This window comes from Mesoplodon densirostris, chromosome 2 (genome assembly GCF_025265405.1).
Source record: "Mesoplodon densirostris isolate mMesDen1 chromosome 2, mMesDen1 primary haplotype, whole genome shotgun sequence".
Classification (NCBI taxonomy): domain Eukaryota; kingdom Metazoa; phylum Chordata; class Mammalia; order Artiodactyla; family Ziphiidae; genus Mesoplodon; species Mesoplodon densirostris.
In genome coordinates, this window is record NC_082662.1 from 112,148,889 (window position 1) to 112,174,110 (window position 25,222).

The window sequence follows — 25,222 nt, forward strand, 5'->3', positions numbered from 1 at the left end:
AACATAAGCATAGAAAAGAGGGTTATAATTATAGCTAACTACATTATGGAAAGTTCCTAATGATTCTCAAAAAAAGGAAAAGCTAGCTCAAGGAGTATAAAACCATAGCTATAATTCAAGGACGACTATGATAGGATACGTTTAATTTTTAAAGCAGTTTACACATAGAGAAGAGTGTTGACAAGTGTTTCTTCTATGAAGTATGTATCTGTCTTATATGTATATTTTACTCTGTAGAAGTAGGAAATGGTAGACACAGAGTAAGGGGTGTGTACATGTAAGGTTTGGGGAGGCTGTATTCAAAGAATTATGCTTACACACACCATGGCATAAGCAAACCAATAGTTTTCTTAGCTGTAAAGTGTGGGTAGAGGTATGTAGAGGATACCTATGTTCATCAAGGAGTCTTTCATGTGTTAGACAAAAAGGCTTGAGAGTCTGCACGAACAAGGCAAAGACTTGTACAGCCCTGAGCATCTGCATCAGGACTGTTACCTCTTATGTTCCCCAAAAGTGTGTGAGGTGCAGGCGAGCTGACAGGTGAAAAGAATATTTATGCACATTCAGTGGATTTACATCCATGGATGTATGCCATTTGGGGGTTCAAAGTTCTGCATAATCTCCATAAGAACTCCCAATAATCCCCTCCTCCGCACCAATAGGCAGAGAACTGTGAGGAAGCCAAACAATTCTGGAAAATGCAAGAATTATTCCCTTAACAAAATGCAAGAATTATTCCTCTAACAGAAAGGACTGATTACAGAAAAGAACCAGCTAGAAAGAAGGTGAATGTCTTGCCCAGTTGAATACCCCTGAAAGAAAACTACATAGACACTTGTCCTATCTCCTGAGAGATGTTACCTCTGCCAATTAAATGAGATGCATTTAATTGTAGGTAATCAGTAAATCAAGGCAGAGTAAATATGACTAAGACAAGCAGACTTAGATACTAAATAAGGGGAAGTACTAGGTTGTAAGGACAGGTGTAGATTTGGAAAGTCCCCCTGACACAGCAAGGAATCCTCAACTCCAAGAGGAGCTCAGCCTCATGAATTCAGGCTCATGTTCCAATCATCTTCAAAGGCAAAATCCTGTCACATCAAGAATCACCAGGTCGGGCTTCCCTGGTGGCGCAGTGGTTGAGAGTCCGCCTGCCGATGCAGGGGACACGGGTTCGTGCCCCGATCCCGGAAGATCCCACATGCCGCGGAGCGGCTGGGCCCGCGAGCCATGGCCGCGGAGCCTGTGTGTCCGGAGCCTGTGCTCCGCAACGGGAGAGGCCACAGCAGTGAGAGGCCCGCGTACAGCAAAAAAAAAAAAAAAAAAAAAAAAAAAAAAAAAAAAAAAAAAAAGAATCACCAGGTTGACGGATTAGAACCTACAAATTTCGCTGATATGAGTTGGTTTCTTTACAGTCTGACACAATTGCCATAAGCCTGGGGAGTTTATAAGAATGAGTTATTCTAACCTCAGGAAAATATAGGTATTGACAGCTTGAAGAAATTAATCAAACCCAGAATGAAAAAATTTTAATAGGCTAAGTGTAGCTGAAATAATAAGTTTTGTAATCACTGAGATAATTTTGCTTAGAAAAAACTACCATACTAGGCTTGTTATTTTCTTTACTGAGTTAGTTAAATCTGATTATGTTTTTAATTAATGCTTTAGTATTTAAAATAATTTGTTGTATTATTTATAAGCATGGATTTATTAATATGTCTGTGGTTGTGTTAGTTGCTGACAATGAATTTATTTGAGGTGATAGTGATAGCAGTTAAGGGACCACTTTCCCAATCTCCCTTAATGCTAATGAGATTAAATAGGTGTGTTGTGTAGTACTTCCAGGAAGTCTCTTTGAAAGAGAGAAGACAGCTCTTCCGCCTTTCCTCAATCCTGCTGTGTAGGACATGTGATGATGGCTCTTGCTGCCACTCTGGACTGTAAAAAGATGAGCTACAAAGAGCCTGCATCTCTGGGAACCAGGGAGCTGCCATACTAGATTTCTTTCACATGATAAATGTCTATCTTAAGTCACTTTTATTTTGAAGTTACTAATATTGGCAGCTGGGGAGGAGGAAGTTAAAGCAGCTGGCCTCCAATTTATTCACTCTGTGTGTGTGTGTTTGTGTGTGTTGGGGAGCAAAGAGAAACACTTCTGGGAAAAAAAAGGAGGCAAGTGACCCTGTCTAATTTTTTCTCACTGGGCCTGCAGGTAAATAGACCAGGAGTTGGCAAACTATGTTTCACTGGCCAGCTGCCTGTTTTGTAAATAAAATTTTACTGGAACACAGCTATACCCATTTATTTATATATTGTCTGTGGCTGCTTTTGTGCTACAGTGGCAGAGTTGACTAGCTGTGCCAGAAACTGTATGGCCTGCAAAGCATAAAACATTTATAGAAAAAGCTGTGATGACCCCTGAAATAAACTAATGATATTTGCTAGGGGGAAGAGTCCTTTTCTATAGAATGCCCTGAGTAGGATATGCCTGGCTAAGTATTACTTAAAGTATTCAATAAGTAAACCCATAATCTATGAAGCATGGCTCCCTGATGACTGCCACATAAGCCATACAACTCTCTGGGGTATAAAATGGAGTTGTTCCTACATGCTTCCTACCGTGTGAAATAATAACCCACAGAACCTCATTTGGAGATCTCTATTGAACTCTGTTCTTAAACTCTGTTCTGCCCTATTGCTCTCTTTCTCTGTGCCTATGCCGGTATCCATACTATTTGACTGTAGAGATATAGCTGCATAATTGAAGAATTAAATAAGCTCATGCTGAGCTTTGTTTTTGACGGATACCAAACTTTTCTTGCTGCCCTTTTACTTCTTTGTGTGAAGTTATGTAAAACTTATGTTTTGTTATGTAGTGGATGTTGGTGCTTCACTCAGATCCCCTTCAATCATTTTTTCACCTTTGTTTTTTGGATATTTTTCTTAGAGCCTGCTTTGCTCAAACACAGTGAGCAAGAAGTACCTGGGAATTTACAGTCCCCAGGATAGCCCTTATCCTATGATGAACGTGTGGGAGAATATGAGGACTCCAGCTCCCTTGCCTGAGGTAGGGAAAATACTGAGGCACACATTTCACTCCAGAGTTCCTTACATGATCAGGCTGAAGCTACCCTTTGCAGGACTGAGCACCTAACCTTGGGTGGCTTCTTCCCCTTCCCTGTCCTTCTTCTCCTACACCCTAGCTAGTTTCCTCTGGGAGTACTTCCTTTCTTGCATAGAAATCCTTTTCTCAGGGTCTGCTGCTGCGGAACCTGACTTATGACATCTGAGAAGTAAAGGATACCCATGACTTTACCTTTTAAAACTGATGTTGAGATTGGCAGTCATGACAATTCCCCCAGGTATAGCTGCACACATACCAACAGTAGCATCAATCATTGTTGCAATGGCACCTCCATGAAGGAATCTAGTTACAAGAGGAAAAGAGAAATGTGTTCACAAGTTCTGAAAACAGCCCCTCAAGAGAGAAAAATTATCCAAGCCTCCCATATAATCTACTTCTGAAAGTTCCACTTAATTCATGTTCCACGTACTGAATGTCAAATTATATCCATGTTCTCACCTTGATTTTGTTCATAGCATAACACTGTAGTATTTGTAACAAAGCCAGAACCTAATGATAACCAGGTCACAAGCAAGCAAAAAGCTAAAATCCAATTTAGAAAATTTATATTACGCTTTTATTAAACTAACTATACACATCATTGTTTAAAAATTTAGGAAATGAAGATAAACAGAAGAAAAAGAAAAACAAATTAAAAATTATAAGGCTATCTAGTGACAAACCAATATTAACATGTTAATGATACTCTCTAAAATTATACTCTTTTGCCCTATGTCCTATACTTTTGTCATTTAATAATTTACAGTAAACATCTATCCATGTCAATAAATATAAATCTACATTACCACTTTAATGTCTTCATTGTAGTCCATGGATACAGGGTGATACTATAAGATAACAACCTCTTAGATCCACATTTCTAGGCTATCATTCTTACCCAGGTACCCCTTGCAGATAAGGACCTCCTTGAAACAAGCAAACTGTCCTTTTCTCATCATCATTATAGAACATCACATATTCGAAGCCCAGGCCATCCTCATAGCCTCTGGTGAAGAGCTGGGCCTGTGACAGTTGATCTTTCACAAGCTTTGAGTCTGTAAGCAAATGAAGTGGATGGGCACATGAGAAACAGGTATGAGAAAAATACCATGACAGAGACAAATATCTGTACCCTGCAAGAATCACAGGTCAGTGGATGATTGATTAAAATGCCAACCAGGTGCAAAACTGAAGGGGCTGGGAGGGTCCCAAAGAAACAGAATACAGGATCTTTGCTCCAGTGGAATCAGTCTAACTGGGAACATAGTAAAAATAAATGAAATCAAAACAAAGTACTAACACGTGGCAATCAGGAAATATAGTACATAAATACAAAGGGTATATGGAATAAAATAGTAAGGTATAGACAGAAATCCTTCTTAGAATAAGTGTGATTTAAATGAGATTTAAAGAAAGTGAGTAATGTAACAGTAGAGAGGTTTTCCTTGCAGACATGAGTTTAGCCTGAGCAGAAGACAGTTATCATACTGAATCAGAAACAGAGGCAGGTCAGCCCAGTATTCAATGTGATTATGACTCCTGAGTCTCCAACTCAGGGTTAGAACCATTAGGGTTCATGAAATCAAATTAGTGGGTTGTAAGCAGACTTTAAAAAGAAAATGAATGCTTCACATATATCCTGGATAAGTACTAGTGTGCTCATTTAGATATGTTTTTTCAATTATACAACTATGCACAAGTTGTGTGTTCTGGGTTGTGAGTCAAAATGTAGGTAATTTCAGAATAAAGACTGAAAGCTACTGCTGAGGGAAGGGCATGTTTGTTCTTTCATACCCATTTTAAGATTTAATTCCCCAAACTCTTAGCTTTCTTTCACAGCTCATCATGATTTGCCATGTCTAACGCTGATTCTTTTATTGATACCAAATTTACATTTACAAACTTGGAAAAGGGTATGAGATGAGAAGATCTGGGAGAAGTGGGGAGGACAAGGGAGGATATTATTTAGGACTTGAGCATCTGGGGGCAGGCATCCTGTCTCTTGGACTTTGTGTGCTCAACAACTGGCAGATAGGCACACACTATATGCGCTCTAGCAGTGGTTGAGAAACTGAATGATTTGGAGGGCCAGACAAAGAAACTTAAAATTGAGAATCAGTCTCGTGGTACAGTAGAAAAGAACCTTGTCCTGGAAGTTGGGAAATTTTTCATGACTTAGCTTTGGCCTAGAATTTGCTCCCTTCTCCATACTTTATCCATACAGTGAGGAGATAAACCTAAATGACCTCTAAGATCTGTTCCAACTCTAACACTCTGGGACTTCAGGATAAGATAGGCATCAAACCCTTCTAATTTTTTAGTTAGGAGTTCAAAATTTCTGGTTTAGATTACTAAGCCTTGAGGTTACCTCATAAAAATAGGAAAAATAAAGATGGTGGGGAAGTCTGTTAGAAATGCAGAAAATCAGGCTCTACCCCTGACCTACTGAAGCTGAACCTACATTTTAACAAGATTACCAGGTGCTTCATATTCATGTTAAAATCTGAGAGGAACTGATCTTTTAAGACATGGGATAACATTGAAGGTAGCAGAGGAGTAACATGATCAGATTTGAATTTTGAATCACTCTGCTAGCTGGACGAAAGGAGGGGGATAAGAAAGATGAGTGAGAAGATCACTGAAACACTATAAAATCACAATCACCAAACTTTTCTGCTTGGTGGGGTGATTTTCTCCAGCTATGTTCAGCTACATGAGGGCCTGTGCAAATAAGAGATGGCAGATGTTTAGATTCATCCAGGGCCGGTGTTTTCCTAGATAAGTACACTACAGAAGTTCAGCTAAAAGATGGCTATGGGGACAATGAGAAAGTAGAGGACTCAATGAACTGAAGGTCTTAATGAGGCCAAAGAATTTTTTCTGTGGGGGCTTTGAACAAGTAAGCTGGAAGGAAAAAGGGTGTGGTCAGAAAAAGGATGTCTAAATGTGTGGATTTGGAGGTTGTGACCTTTCTGAAGATGACAAGGCTCAAGATGTCCTCAGGAGTGCACTGCTGGGGCTGTGCAAAAGAAAGGTCATAGGTGATGAGAAGGTAAATAAACTGAGGAGCCATGGTGTGGAGGGTGGGTTGCTGAGAATGGTGAATAGAGTTGGGTAGAGAGGAAAACAGTTAACCAGGTGCTGAAATACTCAACATATAGGGAAAGGTTGGTAGATGACAGCTATAAGAAGAGGAAGTTGAGGGTGACAAAGTCGGAAAAAGTGAGATGGTATAAACCTCAAAAGGAATGGGGGTTTTCTAAGAAGCAGGGGAAATAATAATTTGAAAGCAAGTATGGGTAGCAAGGAGGACCTCAAACTCCTCCCTCTTCTGAGAGGGTCAAGTTTCCGACAAGAGACGATAGTTAGGTTGGATGAAGGGATGAGCAGAAACATGTGGGAACTGAACCCTGGAAACTACTGACATTTAAGGAGTGGGTAGAAGGAGAAAGGGAAAATTGGTCAGAGGTTTGTGAAAGCCAAGAGACAAAACATTTCAAGGAGAATGAGATTAACAGTTAGGTCCAGCACAGTAAGGGCTGAACAATGCCCACAAGATACGGCAATTAGGTCGCTAGGGGCTTAAGTGAAGAAATTTCAGTAGAGCTATTAGAGTAGAAGCCAGATTGCACTGGGTTAAGGACATTCAATTAATTTTGTGATATGATAGTTAGAATGGAATTAGTAACAAAAATTACTAATTTTCCCCTTCATTCGTAAAACAGAGTTAATTCTTATTTCTCTCTATATTGGTGGTTCTATAAAGAAACTTACAAACTCTACCATTTTTCTTGGTTAAGGTAGTTTTATTTTTTGTTTCACTCATTTCTCTGGCTGTGTTGGGTCTGCATTGCTGCACGGGCTTTCTCTAGTTGCGGTGAGCAGGGGTTACGCTTTGTTGAGGTGCGTGGACTTCTCATTTTGGTGGCTTCTCTTGTTGCAGAGCGTGGGCTCTAGGTGCATGGGCTTCAGTAGTTGCAGCACATGGCCTCAGTAGTTGCGACGCGTGGGCTCGGTAGTGTGGTTTGAGGGCCCTAGAGCACGTGAGCTTCAGTAGTTGTGGCGTAAGGGCCTAGTTGCTCCGTGGCATGTGGGATCTTCCTGGACCAGGGACTGAACCTGTCCCCTGCACCAGCAGGCAGGTTCCCAACCACTGCGTTACCAGGGAAGCCCCCGTTTCATTCATTTCTTCAGCAAATATTGAAGTATTCAGCAAATACCATGAGGAAACTGAGGCAAGAAAAGGTAAAGTAACTTGCCCAAGGTCACACAGCTTTAAGTTGTAGAACCAGAATTTGAACCCACTCACTATATTTCAGCCATGAAATTAGTTAAGTTGTCAGCTTTTGGATGGCCTCTAAAGCCGTGTGACTGAATGAGATTACCAACAGAGTTTAGTGAAGCAAGGAGTACTAAGGATTGAGACATGGGGCACCCTAACATTAAGTTTGAGGACAAGGAGGAACTGGCAAAAGAAACTAAAAAGGAAGAACCAGTGAAGTAGAAGACTGTGGTGTCCTGGAAGCCAAATTCAAGGAGAAAGGAGTTATCAGCTGTGCCAAGAGCTGAGCAAGGTCATTGGTTAGCAACATGAAGGTCACTGGTGACAGTAGGTCTGATGGAGTGGTGGGAGTGAGAGTCTGCTTGGAGAGGTTTAAGAGAGACCAGGAAGAGAGAAACCCAGTTGTGGCATGTCTGTACACTGATGAGAAAGATCTAGCAGAGAGGGATATCCTTAAGTAGGCTAAAGGGATAGAGTACAGTGCATCAATAGAAGGCTTGGCCTCTCATAAGAGTATGGTCAGTTCATTCATAACAGGAAAAAGCAGAACATCAGGCACAGACGCAGGGAAGGGGGTAAATGAGGCAGGGGTTGCTTGGAAATTCTCTTCTGATTGCTTTTATTTTCTGTGAAACAGGAGACAAGATCAGCTGAGAGTGAGGCTTGAGAAAAAGAAGGTAGGAAATAGTCATCTAGGAGAGCAGGAGAGTGAGTAGATAAGGGAAAAATGAAATATGATTGTCAGGCAATGTTAAGGGCCTACTTGAGGTCATTAAAAAAAAAAAAACATCATGGGAGTTCCCTGGCGGTCCAGTGGTTAGGGCTCTGTGCTCCCAGTGCCGGGGGCACGCGTTCCATCCCTGGTCACGGAACTAAGATCCTGCAAGCTGCGTGGCGTGGCCAAAAGAAAAAAAAACAAAGAAAAAACCCTCCAAAGATCACAATCCCCAAACACCTACTAAAGGTATGTTTAGATGATTAAAAGACAATGAGTAAAATAAGAAATATCTGTATAAGCTTCATGCAGTCAGGAACCCTATCTATGTACTCAGGCTTGTTTCAGGAATACAACACTTTGCACAGTACAGAAACTCAACAGATAGTTGTTGAATTAATACATAAGGGACGTTGCGAATAAGAAAGGAAAAAGGTCTTTACAGGCTGACTCTAAAAATGAAGAATGTGTATATATTAGGTATATATATAATGTTCTTCAGTTAGGCTCAGTAAGTCAGCCACATAGGTGCAGAAGAGGGGAGACAAATAATTCAAATGAAAGACACAGGGTGTTAGCTGACTGTCTGTCAACAGTGTGACGTGGCTATCCTACTTAGTGCTAATGTCTTACTCTGCATGGAAAAACCATAATTTGAGTTTCAATCTTAGTTCTGAGAAGCATATACTAAGGATCTGAGAAACTGGAACATGTCCTGGGAAAAGCAACTAGGAATGTGAAGGAGACTGAAATACCTTCTGGGAAAAAAGCCAGAAAACAAAAGAGAAGATTGGCCTGGCAATGAGAATTGGCAGGTACACAGGAGTGAGATACATAGATCTGATTCCTAAATTCCAATATGTATTGATGTATTCTAATCCATATAAAACGATACCAAATGAAAGGATTATACTTATTCTGTGTGTTCCTAGATGGTAGAACTAACTGAATGGATGAAAGTACAAGAGAGATTATAGCTCAATACAGTTAGAGCTGTCCAAAATGAAAAAAGCACCCCAATCCCAAGTACTCCATGATTGGAGGGGTTCAAATTAAGTCCAGATGACTGGCTGTAAGGTTTAAAATAGAAAGCAAGAGAAGACAGAGAAAGGTTAAGACTATAGTTGTAGCTCCCAAACCGTTTTCTATTCCAAAACAACTGAGGTTAACCTTTTGCAAGGAAAATTTACATTTATAAAGGAAATCTCCATTGGTATGGGTGTCTCCCTCTCAGTACCAGGAAGAGAAGAACAACTCTAAATCACAAGAGAATGTTTTCAATGGAGAAAGCAACAACTTACATCTTTTCCTGGTAATCTCTTCACAACGCCCCCTACCCTCAACACCCTCCTTTTGTCTTTAGCTGAAAATGGTATTTAAACTGGTGGTTTAGGACTTCCTGGTGGCACAGTGGTTAAGAATCCACCTGCCAATGCAGGGGACACAGGTTTGAGCCCTGGTCTGGGAAGATCCCACATGCCACGGAGCAACTAAGCCCGCAAGCCACAACTACTGAGCCTGCGCTCTAGAGCCTGTGAGCCACAACTACAGAGCCTGCATGCCACAACTACTGAAGCCCATGTGCCTAGAGCCTGTGCTCCACAACAAGAGAAGCCACCGCAATGAGAAGCCCATGCACTGCAACGAAGCGTAGCCCCACTCCCCGCAACTAGAGAAAGCCTGCACGCAGCAGCAAAGACACAATGCAGCCAAAAGTAAATAAATAAATTAATTAATTAATAACAAAAAACAAACTGGTGGCTTAGGCTACCTCGGGGAGTTACTCACTTTTCCCTGGGCATCTCCCAGGTATACATGAGGTATATGTGCTAATAAATTTCTGGTTTTTCTTTTTTCTTTTTTAAAGAAAGCAACGGGCAGAAAAGAAGGCAGTCCACTGTTCCTCCCAATTCCTATATGAGGGATCTCCTTTTTTTTGTTGTTATTAAAGTGCATTTATTTTTTCACAACATGTATCACCATCTGACCTACTTTGTTTTCGTTTTTAGTGGTTTGTCTCTCATCACTAGAGTGTTCACTACAGGAGGGAAGAGATTTTAGGTAAAAAAAAAAACAAGTAGAGCATCTTAAGCAGGTTCCCTGGTGTGTGTTTCTTCCCCTCCTTCTTATCTTTCTTCATCCTGCAAGTATGTATAAGGCACTTACTATGTATCAGGTACTGTTCTAAGCACTGGAGATATAGTGGGGAATAAAACATACAAAAATCTCTGCCCTTATGAAATGTCAACTATGAATTGGTAATTTTCCATTGGCACTTGCCATCTACCTCTACAAGGATTAAATCATGTGCTGCTGCAGCTGCTGATTTTCGACACCCCCTGAAAGGAGTTCAGCGTGGAGAGCAGAAATGAGACATCCTGTGCTCTGGGAAAAACTGGTAGAAAAGGTCTTCAGATAGTTAGATATTTTCAGGAGCCAATTTTATGAGCCCAATTCTTGTATCTCCTCATATCTAGAAAAGCACTAAAATCCTTCACGGTGACGTCTGCTCCTTGTGACTAGCAGTAACCTTCACTAGAGACTCGCTCAACTGCATGCATTCCCCCTCCACCAAAATCACATATGTACTGACCTTCCTCCCCTACCTGTTTGGAGCAGTTTTTCAGAGCTAATCTGAAATGCTGTCTCCTGGGCTGCAGTCCTCATTTTGCCCAAAATAAAACTTAACTCGCAACTCTCATGTTGTGCATTTTTTTTCCAAGTTGACAGTTTTATGGCGACCACGAAGGGACCCAGAGTGGACTTCTCTCCTTTGCCTAAACTCTACGAGGAACCGGAGCCTTGGTACCAGCAGAGACCCCTTGCACCCATCTGCTTCCTTGGAGAGTCCAGATGAATTTGGGTAAGTCTCTCCTGGTTCTCAGGTCTCTCATGTTGGTTGACGATCCTGAGTTTTATTTGGCAGAGTAGCAGGTACCTGCCTCCTCCCAGTTGAAAGATACAGGGCGGGGGCCCTAGTTAAAAGATACCAGGGAAATATCCACCCAGTTGAAAGATACTGGGGGAGGCTTGGTTGAAAGATGCCAGGGAATACCCACCCAGGTGAAAGATACTGTGGAGGGGGAGCTGGTTGAAAGATACCAGGGTTTGCTCAGGTGTAGGAGACTGAGTGGTCTGCACTGAGTGGTTAGGTAAGAGGCTGATCTGATGCTTTTCCTCAGTTCAGCTGCCTTAACAGAATGTCAAGATAAAAGTGAAGATATTACATGAGAGCTTTGCTCCCAAGAAAGGGCACAAGACTCCTCCCGGCTTGTTCTGGCTTTCTCAGGTGACTGAGAAATTTACGGGAGTGGTGGAGGCAGAGTCCTAATGCCATGCAGTGATCCCATAGGGAAACCTACTCATTAATTAAAAGGCTTCCTCATCCAGAGGCATGCATAAGAATTGGCCATTCAGTGATCCGAGCACCTGCAGTGGCATTAGACCACTGAAGGGAGAAACTGAGACATGTAAGAGGGCTGAAACAACTCTGAGGTGATACCTAGAGGAGCTAAGCTCACAAGCAGCACACTGGCCCACCACACAATTTCACTAGTAAATTTTATCCCTGACAAATTCAACTTAAAATGGGAGATAGAGCCTCTCAAACACAGAAACAAGGGGCATCAGAAAGCCAGCCTCCGACTAACAGTCCAGGCAGGTTTATGTATGTACAAAACTCATATTTGCAAGTACCTACTTAATTGGGGAAATATACCAAAGGAGATCTCAACCTAAAATGACCAAACTGGGGTTCTTTTTTTTTGCGGTACGTGGGCCTCTCACTGTTGTGGCCTCTCCCGTTGCTGAGCACAGGCTCTGGACGCACAGGTTCAGCGGCCATGGCTCATGGGCCCAGCCGCTCTGCGGCATGTGGGATCCTCCCAGACCGGGGCACGAACCCACATCCCCTGCATCAGCAGGTGGACCCTCAACCACTGCGCCACCTGGGAAGCCCTGAGGTTCTTTTGATATTCCAAAATTAATATTTTTGCACACACAGTTAGAAAAAAGCCAGCCATGAGATCAAACAGACTGAAAGGAATGCTTACTTTGATTGGTATCTAGAAGCTTCTAAAAGAGGAAATGATAGAGTAACTTTTTTTCAGGAAACCAACAATCAATTACTTGAAACTATATCAGACCAACTTTTCAAAACCATTAAAAAGAAAGAAAAGGGGTATCTATGAAAATTATGAACCTTCAATTGTGCCAGTTAAGTACACAATGCCAGTCGAAGGTTAACCAACCCCCATTTAATTCCCAACTAGTAGAGAAAGCTAGCTTGAAGGAAAAAAAACTCCCCAAAACAGAAACATATCTCTTCAGAATTCTGACTCTGAGGAACAAGTCCTACTAGGAGAACTTGATTTTCTCTCCCTATGCCTTGAAACTAGGGCTCTCAGGAACAATTATCTTATACAGACCATCTCTAAGTCCTGAATCTGAGGAAAATACAGGGAACAAAGCCTTTAAAATTCTCTCTTATTCCAACTGTTAGTTATAAACTACTGAGTTTTATATTTTGATACCTGATTCATGACTAAGTTTAGAAAATGAAGCTATACAGATCTCTGGTTGTGTCTGTCTAGATATATGTATGTCTCAGTATGTGTGTCTCTTTGGATAATGCTGCTGAGGTTAATTTGTAAATGACCTCTATAATTGGCTTAAAAAAAAGTAAGCACTGACATTCACAAAAAGATAGACAAGATGAAAAGGCAGAGGGCTATGTACCAGATGAAGGAACAAGATAAAACCCCAGAAAACCAAATAAATGAAGTGGAGCTAGGCAACCTTCCAGAAAAAGAGTTCAGAATAATGATAGTGAAGATGATCCAGGACCTCGGAAAAAGAATGGAGGCAAAGATCAAGAAGATGCAAGAGGGCTTCCCTGGTGGCGCAGTGGTTGAGAGTCCACCTGCTGATGCAGGGGATGTGGGTTCGTGCCCCCGTCTGGGAGGATCCCACATGCCGCAGAGCGGCTGGGCCCGTGAGCCATGGCCACTGAGCCTGCGTGTCCGGAGCCTGTGCTCTGCAACAGGAGAGGCCACAACAGTGAGAGGCCTGCGTACCGCCAAAAAAAAAAAAAAAAAAGATGCAAGAAATGTTTGACAAAGACCGAGAAGAATTAAAGAACAAACAAACAGAGATAAACAATACAATAACTGAAATGAAAACTACACTAGAAGAAATCAATAGCAGAATAACTGAGGCAGAAGAACAGGTAAGTGACCTGGAAGACAGAATGGTGGAATTCGCTGCTGCAGAACAGAATAAAGAAAAAAGAATGAAAAGAAATGAAGACAGCCTAAGAGACCTCTGGGACAACATTAAATGCAACAACATTCACATTATAGGGGTCCCAGAAGGAGAAGAGAGAGAGAAAGGACCCAAGGAAATATTTGAACAGATTATAGTCAAAAACTTCCCTAACAGGGGAAAGGAAATAGCCACCCAAGTCCAGGAAGTGCAGAGAGTCCCATACAGGATAAACCCAAGGAGAAACATGCCGAGACACATAGTAATCAAATTGGCAAAAATTAAAAACAAAGAAAAATTATTGAAAGCAGCAAGGGAAAAATGACAAATAACATACAAGGGAACTCCCATAAGGTTAACAGCTGATTTCTCAGCAGAAACTCTACAAGCCAGAAGGGAGTGGCATGACATATTTAAAGTGATGAAACAGAAGAACCGACAACCAAAATTACTCTACCAGGCAAGGATCTCATTCAGATTCGATGGAGAAATCAAAAGCTTTACAGACAAGCAAAAGCTAAAAGAATTCAGCACCACCAAACCAGCTCTACAACAAATGCTAAAGGAACTTCTCTAAGTGGGAAACACAAGAAAAGGACCCACAAAAACAAACCCAAAATAATTAAGAAAATGGTAACAGGAACATACATATCGATAATTACCTTAAATGTGAATGGATTAAATGGTCCAGCCAAAAGACACAGGCTGGCTGAATGGATACAAAAACAAGACCCATATATATGCTGTCTGTAAGAGACCCACTTCAGACCTAGGGACCCATACAGACTGAAAATGAGGGGATGGAAAAAGATATTCCATGCAAATGGAAATCAAAAGAAAGCTGGAGTAGCAATACTCATATCAGGTGAAATAGACTTTAAAATAAAGAATGTTACAAGAGGCAAGGAAGGATACTATATAATGATCAAGGGACCAATAGAAGAAGATGATATAACAATTATAAATATATATGCACCCAACATATGAGCACCTCAATACATAAGGCAACTGCTAACAGCTCTAAAAGAGGAAATCGACAGTAACACAAAAATAGTGGGGGACTTCAACACCTCACTTACATCAATGGACAGATCTTCCAGATAGAAAATTAATAAGGAAACACAAGCTTTAAATGACACAATAGACCAGATAGAGTTAATTGATATTTATAGGACTTCCATCCAAAAACAGCAGATAACACTTTCTTCTCAAGTGCGCATGGAACATTCTCCAGGATAGATCACATCTTGGGTCACAAATCAAGCCTCAGAAAATTTAAGAAAATTGAAATCATATCAAGCATCTTTTCTGACCACAACGCTACGAGATTAGAAATCAATTACAGGGAAAAAAACACAAACACATGGAGGCTAAACAATACGTTACTAAATAACCAAAGGATCACTGAAGAAATCAAAGAGGAAATCAAAAATACCTAGAGACAAATGACAGTGAAAACATGATGATCCAAAACCTATGGGATGCAGCAAAAGCAGTTCTAAGAGGAAAGTTTGTAACAATACAATCCTACCTCAAGAAACAACAAACATCTCAAATAAACAATCTAATCTTACACCTAAAAGAACTAGAAAAAGAAGAACAAACAATACCCAAAGTTAGTAGAAGGAAAGAAATCATAAAGATCAGAGCAGAAATAAATGAAATAGAAACAAAGAAAACAATAGCAAAGATCAATAAAACTAAAAGCTGGTTCTTTGAGAAGATAAATAAAATTGATAAACCATTAGCCAGACTCATCAAGAAAAAGAGGGAGAGGACTCAAATCAATAAAATTAGAAATGAAAAAGGAGAAGTTACAACAGACACTGCAGAAATACAAAGCATCCTAAGAGACTACTACAAGCAACTCTATGCCAATAAAGTGGACAACCTGGAATTAATGGACAAATTCTTAGAAAGGTATAACCTTCCAAGACTGAACCAGAAACAAATAGAAAATATGAACAGACCAATCACAAGTAATGAAACTGTGATTAAAAATCTTCCAACAAACAAAAGTCCAGGACCAGATGGCTTCACAGATGAATTCTATCAAAGATTTAGAGAAGAGCTAACAATCCTTCTCAAACTCTTCCAAAAAACTGCAGAGGAAGGAACACTCCTAAACTCATTCTATGAGGCCACCATCACCCTGATACCAAAACCAGACAAAGATACTACAAAAAAAGAAAATTACAGACCAATATCACTGATGAATATAGATGCAAAAATCCTCAACAAAATACTAGCAAACAGAATCCAACAACACATTAAAAGGATCATACACCATGATCAAGTGGGATTTATCCCAGGGATGCAAGGATTCTTCAATATACGCAAATCAATCAATGTGATGCACCATATTAACAAACTGAAGAATAAAAACCATATGATCATCTCAATAGATGCAGAAAAAGCTTTTGACAAAATTCAACACCCATTTATGAAAAAACTCTCCAGAAAGTGGGCATAGAGGGAACCTACCTCAACATAATAAAGGCCATATATGACAAACCCACAGCAAACATCATTCTCAATAGTGAAAAACTGAAAGCATTGCCTCTAAGATCAGAAACAAGACAAGGATGTCCACTCTCACCACTATTACTCAACATAGTTTTGGAAGTCTTAGCCACGGTAATCAGAGAAGAAAAAGAAATAAAAGGAATACAAATTGGAAAAGAAGAAGTAAAACTGTCACCGTTTTCAGATGACATGATACTATACATAGAGAATCCTAAAGATGCCACCAGAAAACTACTAGACGTAATCAATGAATTTGGTAAAGTTGCAGGATACAAAATTAATGCACAGAAATGTCTTGCATTCCTATATACTAATGATGAAAAATCTGAAAGAGAAATTAAGGAAACACTCCCATTTACCACTGCAACAAAAAGAATAAAATACCTAGGAATAAACCTACCAAGGGAGACAAAAGACCTGTATGCAGAAAATTATAAGACACTGATGAAAGAAATTAAAGATGATACAAACAGATGGAGAGATATACCATGTTCTTGGATTGGAAGAATCAATATTGTGAAAATGACTATACTATCCAAAGCAATCTGAAGATTCAATTCAATCCCTATCACACTACCAATGGCATTTTTTACAGAACTAGAACAAAAAAATCTTAAAATTTGTATGGAGACACAAAAGACCCCGAATGGCCAAAGCAGTCTTCAGGGAAAAAAATGGAGCTGGAGGAATCAGACTCCCTGACTTCAGACTATACTACAAAGCTATAGTAATCAAGACAATATGGTACTGGCACAAAAACAGAAATATAGATTAATGGAACAGGATAGAAAGCCCAGAGATAAACCCACTCACCTATGATCAACTAATCTATGACAAAGGAGGCAAGGATATACAATGGAGAAAAGACAGTCTGTTTAATAAGTGGTGCTGGGAAAACTGGACAGCTACATGTAAAAGAATGAAATTAGAACACTCCCTAACACCATACACAGAAGTAAACTCAAAATGGATTAGAGACCTAAATGTAAGACCGGACACTATAAAACTCTTAGAGGAAAGCATAGGAAGAACACTTTGACATAAATCATGGCAAGATCTTTTGTGATCCACCTCCTAGAATAATGGAAATAAAAACAAAAATAAACAAATGGGACCTAATGAAACTTGAAAGTTTTTGTGCAGCAAAGCAAACTACAAACAAGACAAAAAGACAACCCTCAGAATGGGAGAAATATTTGCAAATGAATCAACGGACAAAGGATTAATCTCCAAAATATATAAACAGCTCATGCAGCTCAATATTAAAAAAACAACCCAATCAAGAAATGGGCAGAAGACCTAAACAGACATTTCTCCAAAGAAGACATACAGATGGCCAAGAAGCACATGAAAAGCTGCTCAACATCACTAATTATTAGAGAAATGCAAATCCAAACTACAATGAGGTATCACCTCACACCAGTTAGAATGGGCATCATCAGAAAATCTACAAACAAATGCTGGAGAGGGTGTGGAGAAAAGGGAATCCTCTTACACTGTTGGTGGGAATGTAAATTGATACAGCCACTATGGAGAACAGTATGGAGGTTCCTTAAAAAACTACAAATAGAACTACCATATGACCCAGCAATCCCACTACTGGGCATATACCCAGAGAAAACCATAATTCAAAAAGACACATGCACCCCAATGTTCATTGCAGCACTATTTACAATAGCCAGGACATGGAAGCAACCTAAATGCCCACTGACAGACAAATGGATAAAGATGTGGTACATATATACAATGGAATATTACTCTGCCATAAAAAGGAACGAAACTGGGTCATTTGTAGAGATGTGGATGGATCTAGAGACTGTCATACAGAGTGAAGTAAGTCAGAAAGAGAAAAATAAATATGGTATACTAACGCATATATGTGGAACCTAGAACAACGGTACAGATGAACCAGTTTGCAGGGCAGAAATTGAGAAACAGATGTAGAGAACAAACTTATGGACACCAAGTGGGGAGAGTGGTGGGGTTGGGGAGGTGGTGGTGGGATGAACTGGGAGATTGGGATTGACATATATACCCTAATATGTATAAAATGGATAACCAATAAGAACCTGCTGTATAAAAAAATAAATAAAATAAAATTCAAAAAAAAAGTAAGCACAAATCAAACAATTCTAAATTCAAGAGCAATTAAGCTAAATGAATTTCAGGTTCATGTGAACTGGGAAATATTCAGTATTAAATTAATATCTGGTATTAATGTTTTAAGTTTGTTGATCTAATTAATACAGACATGTTTTTAGAGTCATCAACATTAAGTGTAATACTTTTATTGTACCTAGGTGTAATATAAGCTAAATAAAATATTGTTATATCTGTTACAAATATGTCAGCAGGGAAAGTAACTTGATGTGAAGAAACTTTTAAGGTAAGAAAATGTAAATGAGATAGGAGCTTTTAGATAAACTCCATTAAGAATAATTATGCTTTACGAATGTGTATCTAAAATAGTCTCTCCAGATTCTGGAACTTGAAATTGTAGAGTTGTGCTAAATTAAGTTAAGTGATGGAAGCTTATTGAATAGCTAGGTCATTCCCAAATAAAATAAGATACTGAAATATTAATTACTGAACATTGGTTTCCTTTTACAGAGAAACAAAAGGTATTTAGAATTATAAATGAATACGTTTGGTGCCACATTCTCTAAAGAAAGCAAATGTTTTTAGAAAATATCACTGGTATTTATGTTCACCAATCTGCAGAATGCTAATGTAAAGGACAGTTCATAATTGCTTACTTCTTAGTTTTCACAAGAAATTAAGGTTTTAAGAGCTGAGGATTCTAATTTAAACATGTAACTAAAGCTAATAGAAATAATAAAGGAAACATTTCAGTATACAGTAGGAAAGTAGGATGTATGTTTCCAGTAAAGAAGTCATGAGGAATGGAATTGCATTTTATTAAGGGAAAAGGAAGTAGGTCTGACTTATAGCTGGCTGTTTCTGAATGGGAAATAAAGTGATGGATATGAAAGTCATAAAAAGGTTTGTGGGAAGGGGACCCTGAGAAAAGAGTTTTGTGCATGGCCTGGATTGACTAAGGTTAAAATAAATTTAATTGAGTAAATGAATGTTATTTATTTATTATTTATTATTTATTTATTCATTGATTTTTGGCCATGTTAGGTCTTTGTTGCTGTGCGTGGGCTTTCTCTAGTTGCAGTGGGTGGGGCTACTCTTTGTTGTGGTGTGCAGGTTTCTCATTGTGGTGGCTTCTCTTGTTGCGGAGCACGGGGACTCTAGGCACATGGGCTCAGTAGTTGTGGCTCGCGGGCTCTAGAGCGCAGGCTCAGTAGTTGTGGCGCATGGGCTCAGTTGCTCTGAGGCATGTGGGATCTTCCCAGGCCAGGGCTTGAACCCGTGTCCCCTGCATTGGCAGGCAAATTCTTAACCACTGCACACCAGGAAAGTCCCGTAAATGAATTTCAAAAGTAAGCGGGTGCAAAACTTGAATTTGGTTTTTCTCTCTGAAGAGGGCAAGATTTCTGATAATGTTGAAATGCCTTTGATAACAGATTTCAAGTTTCTTTACCTTTTAAGTGATCTGTATTTGCCTTTGGAATCTTTTATTGTTACTTGGGCTAAGTGAATAACTATTGTTTCACAGTGACTTGTGATCCTATCTGACTGAGTGTTCTAAATCCTTTTTGATATTTTTTGACGAAACTTCCTAAATCAAATTTTAATGACATCCTTTTGACCTCTAGGTAACTCTGGGATGCTTCAAAGGGCCCCTGATACATCCCAAAGAGAGATGTTAAACTAATTAGATTCATTTGGTATGTTAAATTGCATGGGAAGTAATGTCAAATGAGTAATAAATCTTCTTAGGTTACACTGTATGGTAAATGTTACTAATAAAGATATCCTAGAAATTATATGGAGTTCCTAAAATTCTGATATGTCCTGGTAAAATGTTATCAGTCATAATTTAGTTATTATCTTAAAGTGTTGTATGTCACAGTAGTAACCAAGTTTCTTTGTTAATTGCATTGTAATCAGATTTTAAACCTGCCTTAAGTTTTTTGTCATTATAGACACTTACGGTTTCACTCTAATGCCTTTGCAAAAATGCCTCCTCTTCAAGAAAACTTATACAAAGAACTTTTGGATAAATACAAGTTTCTGACTTTCAGACCATAATGCTGAACTGGGTAAGAAATTGAAGAATTCTAACGAAAAACCTGATGGCTTTATAAAGCTGTTAACAAAAAGGATTAGTTACATAGGACTGAATGAACTGGTGAATATGGTTATAAATTTTATGGTTTCTATCTGAAAAATTACTGGTTTAAATCTGTGTTTTCCAGGTGTAAGGAAAACCTTCCCCTCAAACTAATTATGACTTATAGTAATTTGGTAAATTATACCTTTGTAAGCAGAATTGAAACATTTATCTTTGGTATCTGTCCCCTCCAGACATTGGAAACTCTCAGGTTGCCAGTAGATTTATCAGATAAATTTAGGAAGGCTACCTCACTAACAGGTACAGAAAACTCAAGGTATTTTGGGACCTTGAAAAGGGAGGAATTCACCTAGATCTGTTAGGCGAAATCTGTCATAAGCCCTTGGTGACTTTCTTAGCCCTGAGAGGTATTTCAAAAGTCCAGCCTGAGACTCCTTATAAAAGTTTCAGCAAGCAAAAAGCCTATATGATCAATTATAGTTATATAAATCATCAGGCCAAGTTTATTGAGACCAGATTTATTTTGCAAACAAATTAGTCTTAATTTGGTTATATTTGGTAGAAATGAGGGTAATTTTAGAGAGAAAAAGATGTTTCAATGAATGTTAAATCCCAGTTTTGTTAATGGAGGTCTGTATTTACTAAGACTCACTTCCAGGATAGTTCCTTGTTGTTATGTTATATTGGTATAAAGTTAAATTGTATTATTAAAAGCACACTCTAAGTTTGTTTTTGAAGCTTATCTCAGTAATGTATCTTTGGATGAAGATCATTTGCCCCACGACCTGCAACCAGGTGACTATGTATATTGGAAAAGACATCATTTAAAGGACTCACTACAACCCAGATGGAAAGGCCCTCACCAGGTACCCTTAACTAGCTCATGTGCAGCAAAACTAAAGGGATCCACTCTTGGATTCATATTTCCCACTTAAGAAGGGCTGCTGCACCGGACTGGTCTATAGAGAGGACTGCTGACCTCAAACTCACCTTAAAACACCACTCAAACAGAGGAAACTACACTCACACCAGGATGAGAAGAAGACAACATCAGAAGCAGACAGCTTACCCAAGATGCTGGACCTGATTCGTATAATCATTTATAAAGTTTTCTTGACTTCTCAGACCTTTGCATATAAATCAAATGTTTTCTATCATGGACACAATCCTATGCTAGTTTAAAAAATCAATCCATTTGTTGGGTTTGTGTCCAGTTACCTGTGTCTAGCACTTCTGTATTACTTTGGTGCATTTCTCCACTCCAAGGCTCTAACTGGATGGTCCTTAAGACATTTATTTTAGAGGAAAGAAAGTTCAGTCCTGTTTAGGCTACTCTTGATATTACTAGATGGGATCCCCTCACCTAGACAATTAATAATACCCGCCTTGACCCTGGCCATAAAAAAATGAATTTTCCTCTAAAGTTACTCAAGCTCAATCAGAGCAACAGCAAAATTTCAGCCAAGGAATAAAAGCTCCCGCAATTATGGGATGGATTTATGTGGTTAACACCAGGCTATGGTCATTTAAGTTTCAAGGCACCCTTTTACCTTGGGAACAATCAAATTATACTAAGGATAACCAGCGTAGTAACTAGGAAATTGGGCTGGGAGCCTTATGGACAGTGACAATATACCATTTCCCTGAAAGATAACAATTGGTACAGAACAGACTAAGTCAGGTGACCTGAAGATATACTGGGCTGTACCTAATGGAAGTTCTTGGCTTAATTCTCACTTATGACTTTAATAATATTGCTAGCTATGTTATTTGCATTTTTCCTGTTTTACAAGATTGTTGTTTCTTGCATTACCAAATGTGTGACTGAGCCTCCAACAAAAATATATAGTTTTATAGGAGATCAATGATTGTAATACTGTAACTCTAGATACGGGAAGATACAACAAGAGGGAATTTTCCTGGACCATAACAGATTAGCAAGACAGGTGGTCCAGAGTCTTTAGTTACTGTTAAAAGACCTAGTCCAGTAATAGCACACTGAGTGGCCTATCAGCAAAGTCTTCGCCAGACCTAGGAATGAGCCTTCCTAGCACCATGGGACAAAATGGTCATGAAATGCCTCCCAAATCATGGTCGAATTTATGACCATGAGGAGGCGCTGTCAACTACAAATTGGCATTTGCCATTGGCACTTACCATCTCCCTTTACAAGGATTAAATCATGCGCTGCTGCAGCTGCTGACTTTCAACACCCCCTGAAAGGAGTTCAGGGTGGAGAGCAGAAATGAGGCGCTGTGTGCTCTGGGAAAAACTGGCAGAATAGGTTTTCAGATAGTTAGATATTTTCAGGACCGATTTTATGAGCCCAATTCTTGTATCTCCTCATATCTAGAAAAGCACTAAAATCCTTCGTGGTGACGTCTGCTCCTCGTGACTAGCAGTAACCTTCTGCAAAAAAATATATGCTTGATTGCATGCATTCCCCCTTCACCAAAATCACATATATACTGACCTTCCCCCCTACCTCTCTGGAGCAGTTTCTCAGAGCTATCTGAAATGCTGTCTTCCGAGCTGCAGTCCTCATTTTGCCCCAAATAAAACTTAACTCGCAACTCTCACATTGTGCATTTTTTTTTAAGTGGACAGAAGCAAACACTCTAGTGGTGAGAGACACACCGTTAAATAAACACAAAGCATGCCAGATGGTGTTAAGTGCTGTGGAAAAAATAAATGTACCTTAATAAATGTATATTATTAAGTGAAAGAAAACAATCTGAAAAGGCCACATACTGTGTGTATTCTGGAAAAGGCAAAACCATGGAGAGAGTAAAAAGATCAGTGGTTGCCAAGGGTTCGGGAGAAGGAGGGACAGATGAATGGGGGACACAGTGAATTTTTAACGCAGTGGAACTATTCCATATGATATATGTCATTATACATTTGTCAAAACTCATCAAGTATTACACAGTGAACCCTAATGTAAACTATGGACTTTAATGTATTAATACAGTCTCACCATTACAACAAATGTACTTTACTATCTCAAGATGTTAATAAATGGAGAGCTGGCAGAAGGAATTAAGGGGTATATGGGAACTCTGTTCTTTCCACTCTTTTTTCTATAGACCTGAAACTACTAAAAAATAGAAGTCTATTAATTAAAACACACACACACACAAAGGACAGGAAGTGCAATGTGCATGTGTTGGAGCTGGGGTAGTTTGCCTTGGGAGTTTAGAGTCTGGGAGATGAGGGGATGACTTGAGTATTCTGAGCTTCTTAGGGTGACAGAACCATATATTGGGATAAACAGTAAACTGAGGTTAGTGATGACAGCCTCAAGACAGAAAGGTGATGAGAATGTGGTAGGGTGGAGGCTTTCTGGGGCCCCTTCCTGATAATGGTGATGATGATGCCATGGTGGGGGCATTCTTATTAATGGCAACAGACTTCATGCTCTCCCACAGTCTGTGAAATTTATTGAGACTTCTGGCCTATAAAACTGGAGAATATAGCAACCCCCCTGCACTATCCTCCTTCCTTTTTCAAGTGGTAACAAGTACTTCAATCTGTTCTTAGTTTTTTATTTGATATTTAAATATTCCTTATGGGAGTGTAGCTATTCCTACCAAGAAAATAGGTTTTGAAATCTTCACTCTTTTGAGTATATTTACTTTTATATGAAGGCAAACGTTCCCAGGAGCCATCTTCACATTTCTTCATGAACTGGTCAAAGAGGAGTCTTAAGTCCTTGCTCCAGCTGGGGTTGGGGAGAGCATGGTCCTTAGGAATGACTTTCTCCGTAGAAAACCACCTCTAAAAGAAAGGAAAAAAAGGAGAGTAATGGGAGGTACATCCTATTTCATAACATATTCTCTTATTTTCTAAGACTATCTTGCTGCTTTTCCTCTTCCAAAAAGCTTGTTGTTTTGAAGTGGAAACAACTTTCTAGGATCACCTGGTCCTTTCTCCTTGGGAGAATTGGGAGATTGAGAGAGGATAAATGATTTCCTCAATGTCATCCAACTAGCCATTAGTAGAGTTGGTATTAAGCCCAGGTCTGCAGACCCCCTTCTTTTTTTTAAACCTTAATCAAGCACAGGTGAGCCACGTCAACTACAAACCGGCACTTGACATCCACCTCTACAAGGATTAAATCATGTGCTGCTGCAGCTGCTGATTTTCAACACCCCCTGAAAGGAGTTCAGGGTGGAGGACAGAAATGAGGCATCCTGTGCTCTGAGAAAAACTGGCAGAACAAGTCTTCAGATAGTTAGGTATTTTCAGGAGCTGATTTTTTGGGGTTTTTTTTTGCAGTATGCGGGCCTCTCACTGTTGTGGCCTCTCCCATTGCAGAGCACAGGCTCCGGACGCGCAGGCACAGCGGCCATGGCTCACAGGCCCAGCTGCTCTGCGGCATGTGGGATCTTCCCGGACAGGGGCACGAACCCGTGTCCCCTGCATCGGCAGGCGGACTCTCAACCACTGTGCCACCAGGGAAGCCTATGAGCCCAATTCTTGTATCTCCTCATATCTAGAAAAGCACTAAAATCCTTCTTGGTGACGTCTGCTCCTTGTGACTAGCAGTAACCTTCACTAGAGACTAGCTTGATTGCATGTACTCCCCCTTCACCAAAATCACATATATAGTGACCTTCTCCCCTGCCTCTTTGGAGCAGTTTCTCAGAGCTATCTGAGATGCTGTCTCCCGGGCTATAGTCCCGATTTTGCCTCAAATAAAACTTAATTTGCAACTCTCATGTGGTGCATTTTTTTAAAGTCAGCAGCCAGGAACTGGTGATAAAGAGAGATGAAGGACAGTTTTCCTCCATGTAAAAAGTGTTACCAGTGGGAAACACACAGGAAGCCAGAGCACAGGGGAGAGGTATTCATCTGAGATTGGGTATTCAGGTAGGGGTTCTTTGACTTGAATCTTCATTAGACAAGCAGAAATTAGCCAGATAGAAAGAGTATTGTAGGCAAAGGAACACTGTGTGCAAAGGCAAGGAGGCATGAAACAGTTTTGAGGGGCCTTACAACAACCATATGAAGTAGGTACTAATTATTATCCCCATTTTACAGATGACGAAACTAAGGCCTCAAGGAAGCTTGGCATTGTTTCAGTACAAGGGGAGGAGCAGATGGCTG

At 39.8% G+C, this 25,222-nt stretch overlaps 1 protein-coding gene across 2 annotated transcripts in view; it reads right to left on the reverse strand.

The window, feature by feature from the left end:
- THEM4 (thioesterase superfamily member 4) overlaps nt 1-25,222 on the reverse strand; it is a 47,346-nt gene that overhangs the window by 14,170 nt on the left and 7,954 nt on the right. For both annotated transcript variants that reach the window (XM_060090550.1, XM_060090551.1), the window contains exons 2-4: nt 23,749-23,890; nt 4,023-4,179; nt 3,317-3,427 (exon numbers count right to left, since the gene is read on the reverse strand). In XM_060090550.1, coding sequence (XP_059946533.1) covers nt 3,317-3,427; nt 4,023-4,179; nt 23,749-23,890 — 410 coding nt within the window. The remainder of the gene's footprint in view (nt 1-3,316; nt 3,428-4,022; nt 4,180-23,748; nt 23,891-25,222) is intronic.